General features: G+C 43.3%; 1 protein-coding gene across 2 annotated transcripts; it reads right to left on the bottom strand.

The window, feature by feature from the left end:
* Window positions 1–315: 315 nt before the first annotated feature.
* rps3a (ribosomal protein S3A) lies at window positions 316–13,619 on the bottom strand. 2 transcript variants are annotated; one of them, XM_086011715.1, is made up of 7 exons: window positions 13,500–13,619; window positions 12,900–13,003; window positions 11,637–11,824; window positions 8,595–8,803; window positions 5,660–5,730; window positions 3,684–3,793; window positions 316–469 (listed from the first exon to the last, which is right to left on the bottom strand). In XM_086011715.1, exons 1-6 carry the CDS (start codon window positions 13,559–13,561, stop codon window positions 3,702–3,704), a joined length of 726 nt encoding a protein of 241 aa, XP_085867841.1. In that variant the 5' UTR covers window positions 13,562–13,619; the 3' UTR covers window positions 316–469; window positions 3,684–3,701. The 2 variants fall into 2 exon arrangements, with proteins under 2 accessions (XP_085867841.1, XP_085867832.1); XM_086011706.1 differs by lacking the exon at window positions 5,660–5,730 and having other exon boundaries at window positions 13,500–13,618.
* Between the last annotated feature and the right edge of the window lie 5,343 nt (window positions 13,620–18,962).

Raw genomic sequence — 18,962 nt, 5'->3', positions numbered from 1 at the left:
CACTATTAAAAGCTAGTGCACAGGTACAAAAAGGCTAATGGAATGTTGGCCTTTATCTGAAGGGTGATGGAATACAAAGGGAAGGAAGTTATGCTTCAGTTGTATAGCTGCCATGGTCAATCCCATCTGGAGTACTGGGTTCCATTTTGGGTACCACACCTCAAATTATATATCAACCTTGGAGGGGTACAGTGCAGATAGACCAGAACAATAGCTGGGTTTAAAGGATTATGTTAGGAGGACAGGGTGCCTCGGTAATCATTTTAAAACTTCAAAATTTTATCTAATTTGATGTATAAAATGTGAAGAAAAAAGTAATAGAAGAGATGTTTTATTATACATATTTAGACAGTTTCTTGGACAGGGGGTTCATAGCCATCAGCTCGATCTACTTTAGCACCAGTCTCTTCACCCGATGGTTTGCTCGAGCCACTTCCTCCTTCACCATGCAGCTCCATCAGTTTGCCCACTGGAAGAAAATATTTTTTCCATTATTCAGTTATCATCTTTATACATTAGTTCAGTCCAACTGGCATATGCAAAGCCATATTTAACAGGCTCATTTTGTTGTAACAAAACAATGTTTTGGGCAGAACATTTGTCCATCCACCCTCATAACTGAACCACAGATGTTACTGTGATTGTAAAATTAGCATCTTGTATCTGGTTTTCTAACAATTAATCCAGTCTCTTCAGTTAAACCCGACATGGTTTTCTGTTCTACAATCCCCACTGCTGCTAAACTCCACAGCTCCATCATGCCTCTATTAAAAATGCTGCCTAAGTTTCCTATTATTGTTCAACACTCAATTTGAAACTGTGTGTGCCACTCCTCAAATCTTGTGGTTCCAAATTCCCATAAAAATCTAAGAGATCTCTGGAAGAGAGGAAGATGAGGGACTTAAGGATAAAGCTATATAAAACCTTAGTTAAGATCACAGTTGAAGTAGTGTGTGCAATTTTGGGTTCCACAGACCTTCAATTTAATTCTGACAATTTTCTGCTTCCTAGTAAGTGATCGTCAAGTTGTGGCACGATCCTAACCAAAGATCTTTATCTCAGCAATAAGATCAAATGTGGTCTGCATGACTCAGACATTGGAAGGGGTCAGTAAGAATGAAGGTCAATGTTGCAAAAAAATTGGAATGATGATTCAGTGACTGTACAAAGCATTAAAAAAAACTGGTCATGAGCATTTGTAACTATTGAAGGATACAATATAAATTTTTAAAAAGCACAGGCTTAGGTTTGGACAGGACTAAAGTTCAAATCGCTGATTACAGCTTTCAGGAGTGGGGAAGAGGGGGGGTCTTGGACTGTACAAGAAAGGATTCTATCCTAATATTCAACAAAATATTCTAGGGGATTGTGCTAAAGTATCCAGTCAAATGGGCATTACAGGATACTGAACAGTCAAAATGAGATAAGAGGGGGCGATTTGTGGATAGTTCAAAGCTATGCTAGAATAGGGCAATATTGGGTGATTTCAACTGTCCAAAAGATGAACTGTGTAAAAGGTGATGAATGGGTTCAAAGTGGGGGAAATCACTTCCTAGAATGCACCCAGGATTGCGAACTAGATCAGTACATTTCTAGTCCAACAAAGAAATAAGCACTGCTTGATTTAGTTCTGGGGAACGTTGAGGGACAAATAGTTGATTTAAAAGTTGGAAAACAATTGGGAAATAGCAATCGCAACATAGTGAGGCTCAACGCAAGAAGAGAAAAGGGTAAGATTCAAAGAAAAAGGGTGCTGGAAATATAGAAAAAGTTCCTTGAGATGCAGACAACAGATTATCAATTTTATTTGAAAAGATTTAATTGCCAGAGTACAAAGTAGATGTGAGTACATAAGCAAAAAAAGGGGGTGTAACATCTGATGTTCTGGGTTTAGATTAAAACTTGAAAAGGAAACATGCTAAAATATAGCCAATATACTAAAAACCATAATACAAGAAACTCTCGATTTACCGGCACCTAAAATAACCGGAAATCTCTTAACCGGCAAAATTCAGGAGTTGATTCAGGTACGTTTTACTTCATATTAGTGGCCGTTCCTGGAGCTGTGGCTGTGTAATCGGGGTTCCTGCACTTGTTGCTAAGCAACAGGGACGCTTGGTCTGTGGCTGGGGTTCTTGCACCTGTTGCTAAGCAACAGGGAAGCCTGGATTTGTTGCTATGTACGGAGCTCTTGTACCTTTTAACTATACCTCTCTAATCCGGACTTTGATAAGCCGGTCCCGGATAAACAAAAAAGAGTTTCCTGTATACGAAGTGCAATGGGCAAGTGAAAGGAGATTAAGAGCAAAAAGGAAACCTGGAACAGGCTTGCAGATAATATAAAAATGCTTTTAAGCACAAAGTAAAAAAAAAACCACAGGCACCAAAAAAGTAACAATTAAGAAATGGTAGGATTGCAGAGGGATGTAATTGTGGAGGATAAAGCTATGGCACTTAATAAATATTTTATATCAATTTATATAAGTCATAGTGGGAATCACATAGGCATGCTAAAGGAAGATGCAGTTGTTGAGACAATTAAAAAAAGGTACTGGTTCTGGCAAAAGCTAAGAACTCAAGGTGAATAAATCACCAGACTCTGGCAGGCACCCTGGAGTATTGGAGAAAATCCAAGTATATAACAGAGGCTCTGATCACCATTCTGCTATCATATATACTGGAACAGGCAGGTGGCCCACATGATGCCTCTGTTCAATAAGGGAGAAGAGTTATACTGGGAACTGTAGTCCAGTTAGCTGATCGGTCATGAGCAAGCTCTTAGAATGTATAATTTGAGATCAAATCAGTGAATATTTAGAAATGTGTGGGATAATCAAGGATGGTTAATTGATTTATCAAAGGTAAATTGTTTGATAATTTTTTTTGAAGGTGACAATAAAATAAAAATGCAGTATATATGGATTTTCATAAGATGTCTCAAAAGCCTCATTGCAAAATTCAAATGGATGGTTAAAAAAAAGCATTTAATCCAATTTCCATTCGATATGGTCAAGCAGGTCGTGTAGCCTCCTTGCCTTTCCTTCACTACCCAGCATTGCGGGGATTGCCCCGTAAGAGTCACTTCTACCTGTCTCAATGCAGCCACATGCATGCTGACGACATACTACCCTCTCCATCACTGTGCAATAGACTGCCTGTCTGATTAAGTCATGGATGAGTCAAATTTTCTCCCAACTGAAAACGGAAGCGATTACCTGCAGAATCTGCCATAAATTCCACACTACATTGGCTACTTGCTACCTAATGCATTAAATTAAAAATTCTCCCCATACCCCACTATTCGTGGCAGAGCTTTCAGCCACCTAGGCCCTGCTCTTAAATCCCCTCACCAACATTCAAGAACACTGAAAACCCACCTTTCCATTTACAGTATTGATGATTTACAATCCACACCACAAAGTTTTTCATAGAAGGCTGACATCTTTATTAGTTAGCTTCTAGAACAGACTTCTACCCAGTGCTATAAATACTGGATACCTGAAATGGGAAGAGTTCCATTCCCTAGAACCAATCTCCCCATTCCAATTCTGGAACTCAAGCATCCATCCAGTATTATTATTTTAAAATTTTGTTTAATGCTATTATGATTTGATGTGCTTGTAATATCTATGGCACATAGCTTCAAATACAAAAAGGCACTCAAGGAGGACAGTCACACTTACATTCAAACTTGGGCTTTTTCAGCATCTTGACTTTCCGAACATACACATCATGGAGAGGGTAAATAGACTGGCAAGCTTTCTCAATGTCCTTACCAATGCTGTCTGGGATCCTAAAAAGCAAATATTAGACTGTTTAGAACATTTACAGGAACTATTAACATTCAAGTTAAAGTTACTTATGTAATCCACAAGGGGAAAATGCATATGTTGTGGGGTCAGCCAAGTGGACTTTTCCAGCCTGTACATTTCTCTATACTAGAAACCACATTAAACTTCAGACTCAGTTAGGACTAGGATCATTCATGCACTTGCATGTTCCACTGAGTTCATTCACATCCTTTAAGATTAAAGATTTACTTTAGTGCAATTTGGAGGATACTAGAAAGGAAGGTTATAAAAGCAGGAAAACTACAACTTAATAGAAATATCCTGGTCTGTGGCTGTTGACAAGTGCACCACTCACTGTGGAACTTACAGGGATGGTTCGAAACTGGTCTTTAGTCAATTGTGTGCCCCGATTGACATGTGTCTCAGTGAACCCTGCTGGAAAGCAGGCTGAGTTCAGACCAGGATGGGGTTACAGCTGTGATGCACCCATTCCTCTTGGTCACAACTTAAAAAAAAAAAAGATAATCCACCCCCCCAAAAAATGGTCTGCATACATCCAATGAGGGCATCACTGTTGTCTAAAAACATACTACAGGAAACTTTGTGCTATCCGGCACCGACGGGACCGAGCTGTTGCCGTTCCCTCAAAACTGCCGGACACACCAGCGATAATGTTGAAGCATACGGAGCTTTTCATCTCCGTATCTGACAACAAACACTGTTGCTTAGCAACAGCTTCTAAACAGTCGGCCCGTACCTTGGAAGCGTCTCTGTAGCTTAGCAACAGCTTCAGAGAGACTTTCCAGAGCCGGACTTGAAAAAAAAGCCACGAGAAGAAAAAAAAAACCTTAAAACGGCTCCTGACTTTTGCCGGTGGCTCGAGCTTGCCGGACACTTAGCCTCCGGATAACAGTTTCCTGTACATTACTAGGCTTGTAATAGAGCTTGCTGTACAGAATCTTAATTCAGCAAGGAACAAAGGAGGTACGAGTTTGGGATTGAAAAACAGACTCGTGCTTTGACTCAGATCAATTTTTACTTTTTTTCTACAATTCTAAATACCGTGCTCCATAAAACTCAGCATGCAAGAAATTAAGGGGGAAAATGTATGCCATATTGCACAAAACATGGAAAAGATGCAATACCACTTAATGGATTGTTATTCTGTCTCACTGTTCACAGACCCCATGCCAATATTCTGCCCCTCCAACGGGCAATTTTATCGGGATATGGTTCCAAGTGGTTCTTATTTATGTGAGCATAGGCCGAGTGCCATCAGGCTGTTTGACTGGAGGTATCACAGCAAAGTCTGATCCTCTCCTCAGCCAACATTCACACACATGGACTTCCTCCAAATCTGGCATCCCTACACCCAAGATCAGCTAATTCAGCACAGGATAGTATCCACATTTAATGAAAATGGGCAGCACATGTCACTCGCTACAGAGCAGACCAACAGCACCAATTTTGTTCACCAGTGTCAGTGAATACTGGAGAGGTACCAATAGGCTAGAAATGTGGCTCCATCATTTAAGATGCCAACATCAACAACTGGAAAGGTAACAATTGAAATAAAAACAGAAAATGCTGGAAATACTCAGGTCAGACAGAACTTGAGAGGGAAAGAGTTAGCATTTCAGGTTGATGACCTTTTGTCAGAATGGGAAGAAGTTAGCAATGCAACAGTATTTAAGCAAGTAGAGGCAGGGAATGGTGGGGGTGGGAGGAAAGAACAAAAGGAAGGGTCTGATAGGGTGGAAGGTAGGAGTGATTAAATGACAAAAAGGGGTTGTAATTAGACAAGTCAAAAAACAAAAGATGGGTCTGGAGGAGCTGTAAATGGCAACAGTAGAACACATTACCAGTACCTGCTGTCCAAAAACACACCCAAACAATGCCACCCTCGTCAGCAGGTTCAACGAAGATGTCAGAGTTGGGCCTGAAAAAAAAAGGGGGGGGGGGGGAGAAAAAGAGAGGGATGGGAGGAAGGGAAGAGAAATTCAGACAGCTGATGTCACGTCAGCAGGTCCCAATGAAACGTTCAAGAGAGAGGCCAGAGGGAGGGGTCCAGGTTTGGGAGGGAGGACGGAGAGAGAGAGAGAGCGAGAGAGAGATGGCCAAATAAGTGGGCACAGAGCCGTCTTGTCGAGCTCGAAATGTCATTAGTATTGAGGAATATCTAAGAAAATAACCAGAAAGCTTCAGTTTTTGCCTGACCAACTTCACTTTTTTGAAATGCTGATATCCCAAATTGACAAGAAAAGTGCCAAATAAACTTATTCCAGTTGACATCAAGGGTAAAGCATGAATGTATTGGTACTAGTTAAAGGGAAGGAATCACAGGGTGGACACAAGATCACCGCCACCTCTTTGACCTTTCCATATCCCGATGTGCTCTACCACTCCCTCACCTCCACCTTTAATGCCCTCATTCCTATCAAAACCTTTGCTCTAATCTTCCAGGTTATTTCCCCAGGAATGGCCCCTACCTTCACTCTCAAGTTCAGGGGGGGGGGGGGGGGGGGGGGGAATTACCAAATATAACTGGTAGACAACTGATTTAGCCATCCATCACCAGGAAGTGCCAGCAGGCCCTCACTCTCCTCTCAATCCACACACTGCTCCCAAATGCATCCCCAGCACCAACGGTTTCCCTAAACCCATCTCTCCTGTCTCCAAGTTTGAGACTATCCATTCAGCTCCCTCTGCTTTTCCCCTCTGATCTGCCCCCTGCTACAGCACCAAATTGACCAAAACCCAGTCACAAATGACATCCTCTGTGATTGTGGTGCTTTATCCCTTCTCATCCTTCTTGACACCTCTGCAGCCTTTGACAGTCAACCACATCTTCTCCATTTTCTAGCTCTACTCTCACCTATCACAACAAGAGCATCTCCAGAAATAGCTTCTTTTACCAGTTATCTTCCCTCAGCTCTTCACTGCCCCATGGCAACATCATCCGAAGACACGGGGTTGCTTCCACATGTACACTGACAATAATCAACTCTACCACTCCACTAACACTCTTGACCCCTCCATTTTGTTAAACTGCTTGCCCAACATCCAGTCTTGTAACCTCCTCCGGCTATACAAGCCACACCACCCAAAAAATCTTCATTCTTCTGACTCTGGCATCTTGTGCATCCCCCCCTCCATTTTGATCAACCCATCTCGTTTGGCTTGGCCTTGTGTCTTGGGACATTTTTCTTCTTTAAAAAGGCACAAGGTAAATTATTACTGAGTCTGGGAATTGAAATACACAGCAAGTGTACTTCATGGGCAGTGAAAGTTGGGGCATTCAAAGCTGTTGGGTCGCTTTATCATTCTTCACTGCCAGTGAAAGGCAACAATAAAAACAGGGCGCAGTATAAATCAGTGGAGTTCAAATCTGCAAACACTATGCTGAATCGTACATAACTTAAAACACATGACCCCCTAGTCCTTCCTAATCTATTCAGTTGAAACAATTGGTCCACACAAACACAATCTATTCCCTTCATTATCTTATAAAACTTATAATCAAATCGCCCCCAAGCCTAGGTTCCTGTAAAGTGTAGCTCTTTGATGCTATTTGGGTAACTAGTGCCAAGACAGCTGGCATAGGTCAATTGCCCGCATCCTACTGGCCCACCCCAGCAAACAGAAAAGGGATCCTGATTCTTGCTCAATGTGGACCATTTAATCTCTGGGGACCTGCTCCATGGTGTGCAGTTCTGGGCACCCTATTATCACAAGGATATTAGAGTTGTGGAAAGGGGAAATAAAAGATTGACTGGAATGGGAAGATATATTTGTGAAGACTTGAAAATTCAGGACTTCAACTAACTGCCAACAGAGAAACTCTTTCACTCAAGAGTTGTTGGGATCTGGAACGTTCCACCTGAAAAGGTGGTGGGAGCGGATTCCATAAATAATTTTAAAGCGAGTTGTACAGATACTTGAGGATGAGGAACTTACAGGGTTACTGACAAAAGTGGGGGTGTGGGACTAAGCAGGACTGCCCAGTCAAAGAGCCAGCACAGGCAAGAAAGGCTGAATGGCCTCCTTCTGTGCTGTAAGTTTCTATGATTTGTACAGTACATGAGCCACTGACATACAAGAGCCACCTGGAGATAGTGCAGAGGAGAGCATAAAGACTGATCCTCAGTAATGAGGAAAAACTAGATAAACTGGAGTTCTTCAGCATGGCTAAGGCATTGGAGGGTATCTTTTATTGAGATATAAATACTTAATAGGATAGAACAGGACAAAAGCATCAACGTTGTCAAGGGCATTGAGGAGTATCTCTTTACACAAACGGCAATCAGCAACTGGTTGCCTAGGGCAGTGGTCGAGACCTGGACATGGGACAGTTAATTAACAGACAAATGCTGGAATGGATAGATGGTTTTTTGAAACCATGAAATCACAGGATATACAGGTTTATAATGCATTTTAACAACAGACACACAAGTTCAAACATCCCCCAGTCTGTACCAAAATAGAGTCCAGTTGGACATGGTGTAACCAAAATGGAAGTTATATGTAATAAGCAGTATATAAAACTCAGAACAAGCCAAGTGTTCCACCTCTCAGAATCCATGTCCAACATCCAGAAACAGTTCTGCAACTAACAACCTGTGCTGAAGTGACTTCAAAGTTGCAATTGCCCAATTCCAAATTCACATGAGCACAAAAAAGCCTAATGGCAAGAGCAAGTTTCTGCATATCTAGTATTTCAATTCTACTTCACAGAAGAGCAAATTACTGGAGGTAGTGTTAAAACGTGTCAGAACATAAAGTGCGTTTGTCTAGATTACTCACAACTTGTTGACAATCTCCTTGAGGTCATTGGTTTGTACTTCACGAGTCATGATCTCTACCATTTTCTTGCGGATTGTGCGGACCTGTTGATGTTGAGCGTAGGAAGTTTTACGAATCTGGTTGTTGCGCTTCTTAGTGAATCCTACACAAAAGAGGCGCAGCAGGTATCCATCTGTGGTTTTGACATCAATATGGGCTTCAATCATGGTCTACAATTAGAATTCAAAGGAAATTTCATCAGTACAATTTAGATTACTAATTTGTCAGATTAACAGAACCGTAGAACGATACTTCCTATATTACAGTGGCTACACTTCAAAACGTAGCTGTAAAGTGCTCTAGGACATTGTTTATATTATATACTAGCTGGAGTGCCCGGCGTTGAGGGCATGTTGTTATGAAAAAAGTATAATATATATATATTAAAAAATGAGTTTGTCTGTCTGGGAAGCGCGAGAGTGCCTTTGGGGGGTGGGGGGAGAAAGAGAGCGTGCGGGGGGGCGAACGACCGACAGAGACAGACTCTGGGGGGGGGGGGGGAAAGAGGGAGAGAGAGACTGGGGGGGGGGGGGGAAGGAGAGAGAGAGACTGGGGGGGAAGGAGAGAGAGAGACAGACGGGGGGGAAGGGAGAGAGAGAGAGACTGGGGGGGGGAAAGGAGAGAGAGAGAGAGAGAGAGAGAGAGACTGACTGGGGGAAGGGGAGAGAGAGGGAGACTGGGGGGGAAGGAGAGAGAGGGGGGGGGAAAAGAGAAAGAAAGAAAGAAAGAAAGAAAGAAAGAAAGAAAGAAAGAAAGAAAGAAAGAAAGAGAGAGAGTGCTGGATTTAGTTGAGGGGGGAAGGAGCGCCTCAGGCCTGGCCCGATGGACCCCTGCGAAGGAAGGCAGGCGGCGAGCTCCCCCTCCCCCTCCTTTCCTCTGTCCCTCCCTCGCGCCTCAGGCCCGGACACTGAGCCGAGCCCGGGCCGAGGTGGGGGAAAGGCAGTGTCACTGGCCCGCGGCCGCAAACGGAGCCGAGCCCTGGGACCGGGCCGAGGGGGGGGAAAGGCCGTCACTCAATGCTAATGAGCGGATTTCCCCCGTATGATTGGCCAACCGCAAATGAACAGAATTTTGAACGGTTTTTGTCTACTGTCCGAACAATTTTTGTCCGACCAAAAAGTTAATACGCCTAGGACACCCTCCTAATCATAACCTTTCTTTTGATATAACGGGCCAGTAATTCCTGTCCAAACGCATGAGTACGGACGGTGTACTCACGCGTGGGCCCGTTGGAAGTGCCGGATTTCAGCATGCACAGCGCATGCGCGGGAAAAGACATACTTGCTCTCGAGTCAGTACAAAGAAGGTTCACTCGGTTAATCCCGGGGATGAGGGGATGGACATATGAGAGGTTGAGTAGATTGGGACTCTACTCATTGGAGTTCAGAAGAATGAGAGGCGATCTTATTGAAACATAAAAGATTGTGAAGGGGTTGGATCGGGTGGATGCGGGGAGGATGTTCCCGATGATGGGTGAAACTAGAACTAGGAGGCATAGTCTTAGAATAAGGGGCTGCTCTTTCAAAACTGAGATGAGGAGGAACTACTTCAGTCAGAGGGTGGTAGGTCCATGGAATATGCTGCCCCAAAAAGCTGTAGAAGCTACATCATTACATAAATTTAAAATAGAAATAGTTTCCTAGAAGTAAAGGGAATTAAGGGTTACGGGGAGCGGGCAGGAATTTGGACAGGAGTCTAGGTTCGGATCGGACATGGCCCTGTGGGTAGCGGAGCGGGCCCAGGGGCCGTGTAGCCTGATCCTGCTCCTATTTCATGTGTCTAATTCTGTTAGATTCAGGAGATGGTTCTGTGATAGTGGATTGGCGGTTAGGATCAGATCAGCCATGATCTTATTGAATGGCGGAGCAGGCTCGAGGGGCCGATTGGCCTACTCCTGCTCCTATTTCTTATGTTCTTATTTCCTCCAAGGGGCTCAGAGGTCCAACGCGTGCGCGCAGGACTCTGCGCGCACGCGTTGAACTTCCTTATTTTTGACAGGTTTGCCCGTGTGCAAGGGCCTGAACTTTTTAGACATATAAAAAGGAGGCGTAAGGACTTGATTCTTGAAGGTAAGTGGTCTATTATTTAAAATTATAACTTTTTCCACAGCTTTATTGTTTTTAAAGGACTTTACAGTAAGGTAAGTTTATTTTTAGACCCGATTTCTTAAATTTTTTCTTCAAAAATTTGATTAATTGTTTAAAAGTTTTTTTAAGTTTATTTAATTATTGGGATTTTTTTTTAATTTTATTTAAAGTTAAACTAGTCTTTTGGGCGCCTGTACTTTGAGTTTGACAGTTCTTACTATCAAACTCATGAATGAAGTTTCCCCTCCCCTGATTGGCTGCACAGTGCTCACCTGATCCCAGCTGGCACATCGCACTAACTACGCTGTTGGATCAGGCAAGCACATCGCGCCAACATCTGAACCGGGCCAGTGACAGGAATTCCAAGCAGGCCCAGGCTTCAGATGTCGGCGCGCCGGGTGAATGCACATCGGGGGCTTGCACGCGCGGCAAGCCCCCGATCCTAATTTCGGGCCCAACATATGTGTAGGTACGCTCTATAACTTGAGTGATGCCCAGACAGACACACCACTATCCTTATATAAAAAAGATACGATAGATGCACGCATATACACCAAGCTTCCTGTCTTTTCTAAGCTTAAACAGCAGCCTGAATTCAGTTGGCCTACCCAAGATGGGTCAATAGTGGAGGCAGAGTTGTGCTCAGTGCCACTAAGGTTGGGGAGAGGGATGAAAGTAAAGGCAATGAAGTGCTATTGAAGTGCACACACACGGACAGTTATGTGCTTGGATGGATGGTCTCCATGGACAAATAGCCACCTGACATTCACTTTAGGGTCAAATGAAGACATACTGTCGTGGTTTCACATTAATTACACCACATGACTGAATTCATTTGGCAGAAGTGGCACAGAAGGTAAAATGAAACTGTAAAATTCACAATTCTAATCCTGGATATCCTGATTTATAATCTTACCTGCCATTTTTTGACCATGGAGCACATCTTATCACGCGTTAAGTCCATGCCATGAAAGTTGGTCAGACAGTTTTTGCCCTGAACGTCCTCCACGATCAGCTTAAATTTGCGGAAGGCCACTTCATCGTTCTGCAAATCAGCAAGACTCACTTCAAACACACGGCCTTTCAAGCCTTCTGAGGCTATCTCTATGATAGTTGAGAAAATAAGGCAAATTAACACATCGGAGAATACAGACTCAAATCATCTACCTGGTGAGAACCAGCTTTACAAAAATAATTGTTCATGAGATTCTGATGGGAACATCAGTATGGACTCAATTATCATTGTTGGGTCATCTGGGGCCAAAACAAGATATCATACATATTCCCATTATTAACATGCATACATAAGGACAATCCACTGCTCAGCAGGGGCCTATAAGGTTACACACCACTTCAAAAGTAGTTCACTGGTTGTGAAGATCTTTGGGATTGGAGGACATGAAAGAAAAAAAAACTTGCATTTATAGAGTGCCTTTCATGACCACCGGACGTCCCAACGTGCTTTACAGCCAATGAAGTACTTTTTGAAGTGTAGTCAGTTGTAATGTAGGAAACGCGGCAGCCAATTTGCACACAGCAAGCTCCCACAAACAGCAATGTGATAATGACCTGATAATCTGACATGAGATACTATTTAAATTAAAGTTTTTTTTCCCCTTTACACTTCACCCTCCATCCACAAAATTCTCAGATCTTACTTTGAATGAGAGATGATCTCATTGAAACACACAAAATTCTTCAAGGGCTTGACAGGATGGATGCTGGGAGGATGTTTCCCCTGGCTGGGGAGTCTAGACTCTCGGAATAAGGTGTTGGCCATTTAGGACTGAGATGAGAAGAAATTTCTTTACTCAAAGGGTTGTGAATCTTTGAAGTGCTCTACCCCAGAGAGCTGTGGATGCTCAGCCGTTGAGTATATTCAACACAAGAGTTTGATAGATTTTTGGATACTGAGAGAATCAAGGGATATGGGGATAGTGCAGGAAAGTGGAGTTGATGTAAAACATCAGGCATGATCTTACTGAATGGCAGAGCAGGCTCGAAGGGTTTACTCCTGTTCTTATGTTATGCTCTTTTTAAGCACACAAGTCCTTATCACTAATTAACTTCGTATCTTCAGAATACTCAAAAAAAAATCAAGCCAAACACAAGATAACATTTGTTCTAAAAGTTTAAATGTGCCCAGATTACCTCATTTTTGAAAGACCGACATACTTACTAGTTCCCTGGGTCCTGGTAACCAAGGTTTTGCCCAGGTTCCTAATGTTAAACATCGCTGGAGCCTTAACATCGTACCAGTCCTTCTTGGAGAAGGGGTCCACGCTGTGAAGAGACGTTGAAATAAGATTTCAGACAAGTATTCGGTTTCCAGCGCCCGGACATCGAGTGTAACAGGCTGGCAAATGAACAGAAACTTACGCAAGTTGCATTTGCTCCGTGAAATCCCTCAGGTGTAGCTGCACCTGGCAGGAATTCTCCAAACGATGTCAGGAAGATAAGGACCAACTATTACTGCCTGGCTGCATATCCTGCTCCGGGGTCTAATACATGGCACTTCACATTTCGTTTTAGTTGTAATTTTGTTCCCTCTCCGGCTACCTAACCGCCTCAGCCGGCCTCCATTCCCCGGCTATAAACCAGTCGGGGGAGCGGCCTCTGTCCCTAGGCCCGGCGGCTCTCTTCCTTTCCCTCCCCGGACTCACTATTGCCACCATCCGCTAAGTATCAGCGCCATCCCGCTGAATTTCTTCAATATCGCGCGCGACCCGTGCGGAGGAGAGTCAGCAAGAGGCTGCCCGCCTGATTTCGGCGCACTTACATCTTCTTCTTGGCCCCCTTTTTGCCTCCTTTGGTCAGCCTCTTGTTTTTACCGACTGCCATGTTGCTGGCGGAGCTGGGAAGAGGAAGAGGAGGAGATCGCGCGAGACTTTTGCTGGGCACGGGCAGACTGCGGGAGATCGCGCGAGAACCGGGAGCGGCTTACGTCACGCAGGGATGGCGCCTCCAATAAACAGGCGCTCCGTAGTGCCCGACCCCCGCGTGGGAGGACTGTGGCGTCACTGAGCTCCGCCTTGTGCAGCGGCAACTTGCGTGAAGAAAAATCTTGTATTTGCATAACTTCAGAACGTGCCAAAGTGTTTTATAGCCATCGACGTGTAGTTACTGTTGTAATGTAGGGAAAGCAGCGGCCAATTTGCGCACTGCAAGATCCCACAAATAGCAATGAGATAAATAACCAGATAATGGCCCAGAATTTTCAGGAGATTTGCACCATTGTAATGATCGACTTTGTAGAATACGATTTATGTTGCAAAAGAATGAGGAAATCCCTCACCAGAACGGGGGCTGCAGTGTATATCATCTACAAGATGCACTGCAGCAACTCACCAGGGCTTCTTCCACAGCACCTCCGTGACTTCTACCACCTAGAAGGACAAAACATAGAAGATAGGAGCAGGAGTAGGCCATTCGGCCCCTCGAACCTGCTCCACCATTTAATGAGATCATGGCTGATCATCCAAATTCAGTACCCTGTCCCTGCTTTCTCCCCATATCCCTTGATCCCTTTAGCCTTAAGAAATATATCTAACTCCTTGAATATATTTAATGAATTGGCCTCAACTGGCCTGTGTGGTAGAGAATTCCACAGGTTCACCACTCTCTGGGTGAAGAAATTCCTCATCTCTGTCCTAAATGGCTTACCCCTTAGCTTTAGACTGTGACCCCTGGTTCTGGACTCCCGCCATCAGGAACATCGTTCCTGCATCTAGTCTGTCTAGTCCTGTTAGAATTTTATAAGTTTCAATAAGATCCCCTCTCATTCTTCTAAACTCTAGCGAATATAAGCCTAATCGACCCAATCTCTCTTCATACGTCATTCCTGCCATCCCAGGTATCAGTCTGGTGAATCTTCGCTGCACTCCCTCCATGGCAAGAACATCCTTCCTCAGATAAGGTGACCAAAACTGCACACAATACTCAAGGTGTGGTCTCACCAAGGCCCTGTACAACTGCAGCAAGACATCCTTGCTCCTGTACTCGAATCCTCTTGCTATGAAGGCCAACATACCATTTGCCTTCTTAACCGCCTGCTGCACCTGCATGCTTACCTTCAGCGACTGGTGCACAAGGACACCCAGGTCTCGTTGCACTTCCCCTTTTCCCAATCTATTGCAGTTCAGATAATAATCTGTCTTCCTGTTTTTGCCACCAAAGTGGATAACCTTGCATTTATCCACATTATACTGCATCTGCCATGCATCTGCCCAATCACCCAACCTGTCCAAATCATACTGGAGTTTCTCGGCATCCTCCTCACAGCACACACGCCCACCTAGCACCGATCTCTGCGGAACCCCACTAGTCACTGCCTGCCACTCGGAAAAAGACCCGTTTATTCCAACTCTTTGCTTTCTGTCTGCCAACCAGTTCTCTATCCAAGTCAGTACCTTACCCCCAATCCCATGTGCTTTAACTTTGCACGCCAATCTCTTATGCGGGACCTTATCGAAAGCCTTCTGAAAGTCCAAATACACCACATCCACTGGTTCTCCCTTATCTATACCAGTTACATCCTCAAAAAATTCCAGTAGATTAGTCAAGCATGATTTACCTTTTGTAAATCCATGTTGACTTTGTCCGATCCTGTCACTGTTTTTCAAGTGCTCTGCTATTACATCTTTTATAATGGACAAGGGCAGCAGGTGCATGGGAACACCACCATCCCAAGTCACACACCATCCTGACTTGGAAATATATTGTCATTCCTTCATCGTCGCTGGGTCGAAATCCTGGAACTCTCTACCTAACAGCACTGTGGGAGTACCTTCACCACACTGACTGCAGCAGTTCAAGAAGGCGGCTCACCACCACCTTCTCAAGGGCAATTAATGCTGGCCTTGCCAGTGATACCCACATCCCGTGAATGAATAAAAAAAATTGTGGCATAAGTGACATGTCATTACTTACGCCATGGTGTAAGTTCCTGGGACTTTGACACCGCTCCTCTGTTACTCTTGCCCAAATTTAAATTATTTATCATAGCTCCCTGCCATTAAAATTATGGATTCTCTGGATTAACGCCAATTTTCACATTGTTGCCAATTAGACTGAAGTGGCATTCAGTCCTGGATGAGCAACAATTTCCTCCAATTACACATTGGGAAGATTGAAGCCATTGTTTTTGGCCCTTGCCACAAACACCATTCCCTGGCCACCGATTCCATCCCCCTCCTTGGCCACTGTCTCAGGTTGAACTACACTATCCACAACCTTGCTGTTCTATCTGATCCTGAGCAGAGATTCCAACCCCATATCCTCTCCATCACAAACACTGACGACTTCCACCTCCATAATATCAGAGAATTATAGAAAGCTACAGCACAGGAGTCCATTCATTCCGTTGTGCCTGTGCTGGCTCTTTGAAAGAGTATTCGTGCTTAGTCCCACATCCCTGCATTTTGTCCGTAACCCTGTAATTTCCTCATCCTCAACTCCCTTTTAAAATTATTTATGGAATCAGCTGCAAACACCTTTTCAGGTACAGCAATCCAGATCCCAACAATTCTCCGAGTGAAAAAAATTCTCATCTCCCCTCAAGTTCTTTTGCCAATGATTTTAAATCTATGACCTCTGGTTATTGACCTACTCACCAGAATCATAGAAATGTATGGCACAGAAGGGAGGCCATTCGGCCCATCGTGTCTGTGCCGGCTGAAAAAAAGCTATCCAGCCTAATCCCACTTTCCAGCTCTAGGTTCTTGCCCTGTAGGTTACGGCACTTCAAGTGCATATCCAAGTACTTTTTAAATGCGATGAGGGTTTCTGCATCTCCCGCTCTTTCAGGCAGTGAGTTCCAGACCCCCACCATCCTCTGGGTGAAAAAAGTTCTCATCTCCCCTCTAATCCTTCTATTAATTACTTTAAATCTATGCCCCCCGCCCCCAGTTATTGACCTCTCTGCTAAGGGAAATAGGTGCTTCCTATCCACTCTATCCATGTCCCTCATCATTTTATACACCTCAATTCAGTCTCCCCTCATCCTCCTCTGTTCCAAAGGAAACAACCCCAGCCTATCCAATCTTTCATCATAGCTACAATTCTCCAGTCCTGGCAATATTCTCATAAATCGGAATTGGATATATACTTGAAAAGGAAAACATTGCAGGGCTATGGGGATAGAGCAAGGGAAGTGGGACAAATTGAAAAGCTCTCTCAAAGAGTCGGCACAGGCATGATGGGCCGAATAGCCTCCTTCTATGTTGTATCATTCTATGATTCTATTATTCTATAAAATGTTTCTCCTATGCACACTTAAACTGTGGAAAAAAAGATAGCAGTACAATCATAGATTCAATTATAATTGTATCTGTAAACAGTATTTTGAATTGTGTAAAACTATTGGTGGTTACAGGTCTCTCACTGGTACGGATAGAAGCAGCTTGAGGTTCAGTGTACATCAGCTTTATTTTACTGTATACTAGTTTAAAGAGGTGCCAGCTTGGCAAACACAATGCAATGACATGAATCATGTGAAAATGCATCACCATGTAAGCGATCTCATCATGAGAAAAAGAACACGTGGCTCCTCTGTCTGTTGTCTCGATCCAAACAAAAAAGAGCTTTAGCAACACTGTTTGGTGAAGATACTGCCCTTTTAAAGTACATTATTTAACGAAGAATCTTTGCTTCATTATGGCTATTGGAATAACAGCATATGCACTTGCCAGTAACTACTATATAATGCTGGAACTAATGAACCAATAGATGGCACTGTGAATATTAAATCTATTTACTCATTGCAGAACAATTTTCAAGACTCTGCATCATATGTGAGAAACAGAATGCTAATGATTTTGTAACATGCATGCTACCCTTCACCTTTCAAACTAAAACCTCTGAGATTATAATACAACTCTTAAACACACTCTTATAATTTCATTACAGATGTACTGCATTCTCCCTTCATTAAATAGTTGAACAGGTGTCTGAAATTGTCGCGGTAGCAGAGATAGCCATACGATAAAGAAAGCAGATGACTTAATCACATGCAGTAAAAATGAAAAACAGCCTGTCAAGTATGGTAATAGATTTCCCAGCCTAGTTATTATAAACAACTGAAGCTATCCCTATGGGGCCTGAATAAAACTCGGAGGAATATTCAGTCTTGAGCTAATTAGTGAAATGCTCTGTATGACATTGCTAAGTGCAAAGTACTCACCATCAGCAAGAATAAGATACCAAGAGTATTTATCCCTAATGGCTCTCTCATAAATATCACACTTAGTGAAGTCGAAACTGAGCCATCTTATTTTAGAATATTCAAAAATCTTAATTGCAAAAGGTATTACAATCAGTTTTTATTCTTTGGCTGCATTTTGCATTTTATGGGTTATATTTTGCTTATTAGATTTCCATTTAAGAAGTAAAACATTTATGTCTTGTGATATTTAACAAGCCACCAGCTAGTTGTATAATTTCCTTCACGTGATTGTACCATTGATCATTCTATTCTGTAGGGAGATAAGTCAACAGATGAAATAACAACAGAAAATGCTGGAAAAACTCAGCAGGTCAGGCAACATCCGTGGAGAGAAATTTGAGTTGACGTTTCGGGTTTGACCCTTCTTCAAAACTGGAGAGAAAAGGAACTAGATCGAAGGCAGGGCTGCGATCGGACAAAAGAATAAAAGAACCAAAAGAAGTAAAAGAGATTAGAAGCTAGACGAGATGGTAATATGCTGGGATTAGGTGTAAAGTGTACTGGCAGGGCAAAAGATAGCTGCCAGGTGTGAGAGAGAAACAAAAGGAAAGGGGGGGGGGAGGAAAGGAGTGGAAAAATATAAGTAAAAATGAAATAGGGGCCGAGGTTATGATCTGAAATTGTTGAACTCGATATTGAGACCAGAAGACTGCAGAGTGCCTAATCGGAAGATGAGGTGCTGTTCCTCGAGTTTACGTTGAGCTTCCGTGGAACAGTACAAGAGGCCAAGGACGGTGAGGTCCGAGTGGGAATGGAGCGGTGAATTGAAATGGCAGGCGACCGGAAGCTCGGGGTCACCCTTACGAACTGAACAGATGATGCTGGAACCCCACAGTTGAAAATTGTAGTTATGTGTTTTAATGTTTACTTTAACAAAGATACCTTTTTACCACTTCAAATTTTGCTCAGCTTTTTCCCTCTTGTCCTTTCCTCTCCTGCAGGCTGTGACTTAGGTGCAGGAAATTTTCTGCTATTTCATTCAAGTGGCAATTTTCATGCGTCAGGCAGGACAATGAGTGG

Source organism: Somniosus microcephalus, chromosome 2 (assembly GCF_052327205.1).
Source record: "Somniosus microcephalus isolate GS21.2 chromosome 2, FLI_Smic_1.0, whole genome shotgun sequence".
Lineage (NCBI taxonomy): Eukaryota > Metazoa > Chordata > Chondrichthyes > Squaliformes > Somniosidae > Somniosus > Somniosus microcephalus.
The sequence above is the reverse complement of the archived record's forward strand: the minus strand, read 5'-3'. Positions and strand labels throughout refer to the sequence as shown.

Excerpts from the sequence above, each read along its gene's own strand:
- rps3a (XM_086011706.1), bottom strand. The coding sequence starts at position 13,561 with ATGGCAGTCGGTAAAAACAAGAGGCTGACCAAAGGAGGCAAAAAGGGG. Across the intron at positions 13,004-13,499 it reads AAGGGGGCCAAGAAGAAGAT|CGTGGACCCCTTCTCCAAGA; the intron begins GTAAGTGCGCCG and ends GTCTCTTCACAG. Across the intron at positions 8,804-11,636 it reads CCATGGTCAAAAAATGGCAG|ACCATGATTGAAGCCCATAT; the intron begins GTAAGATTATAA and ends TTCTAATTGTAG.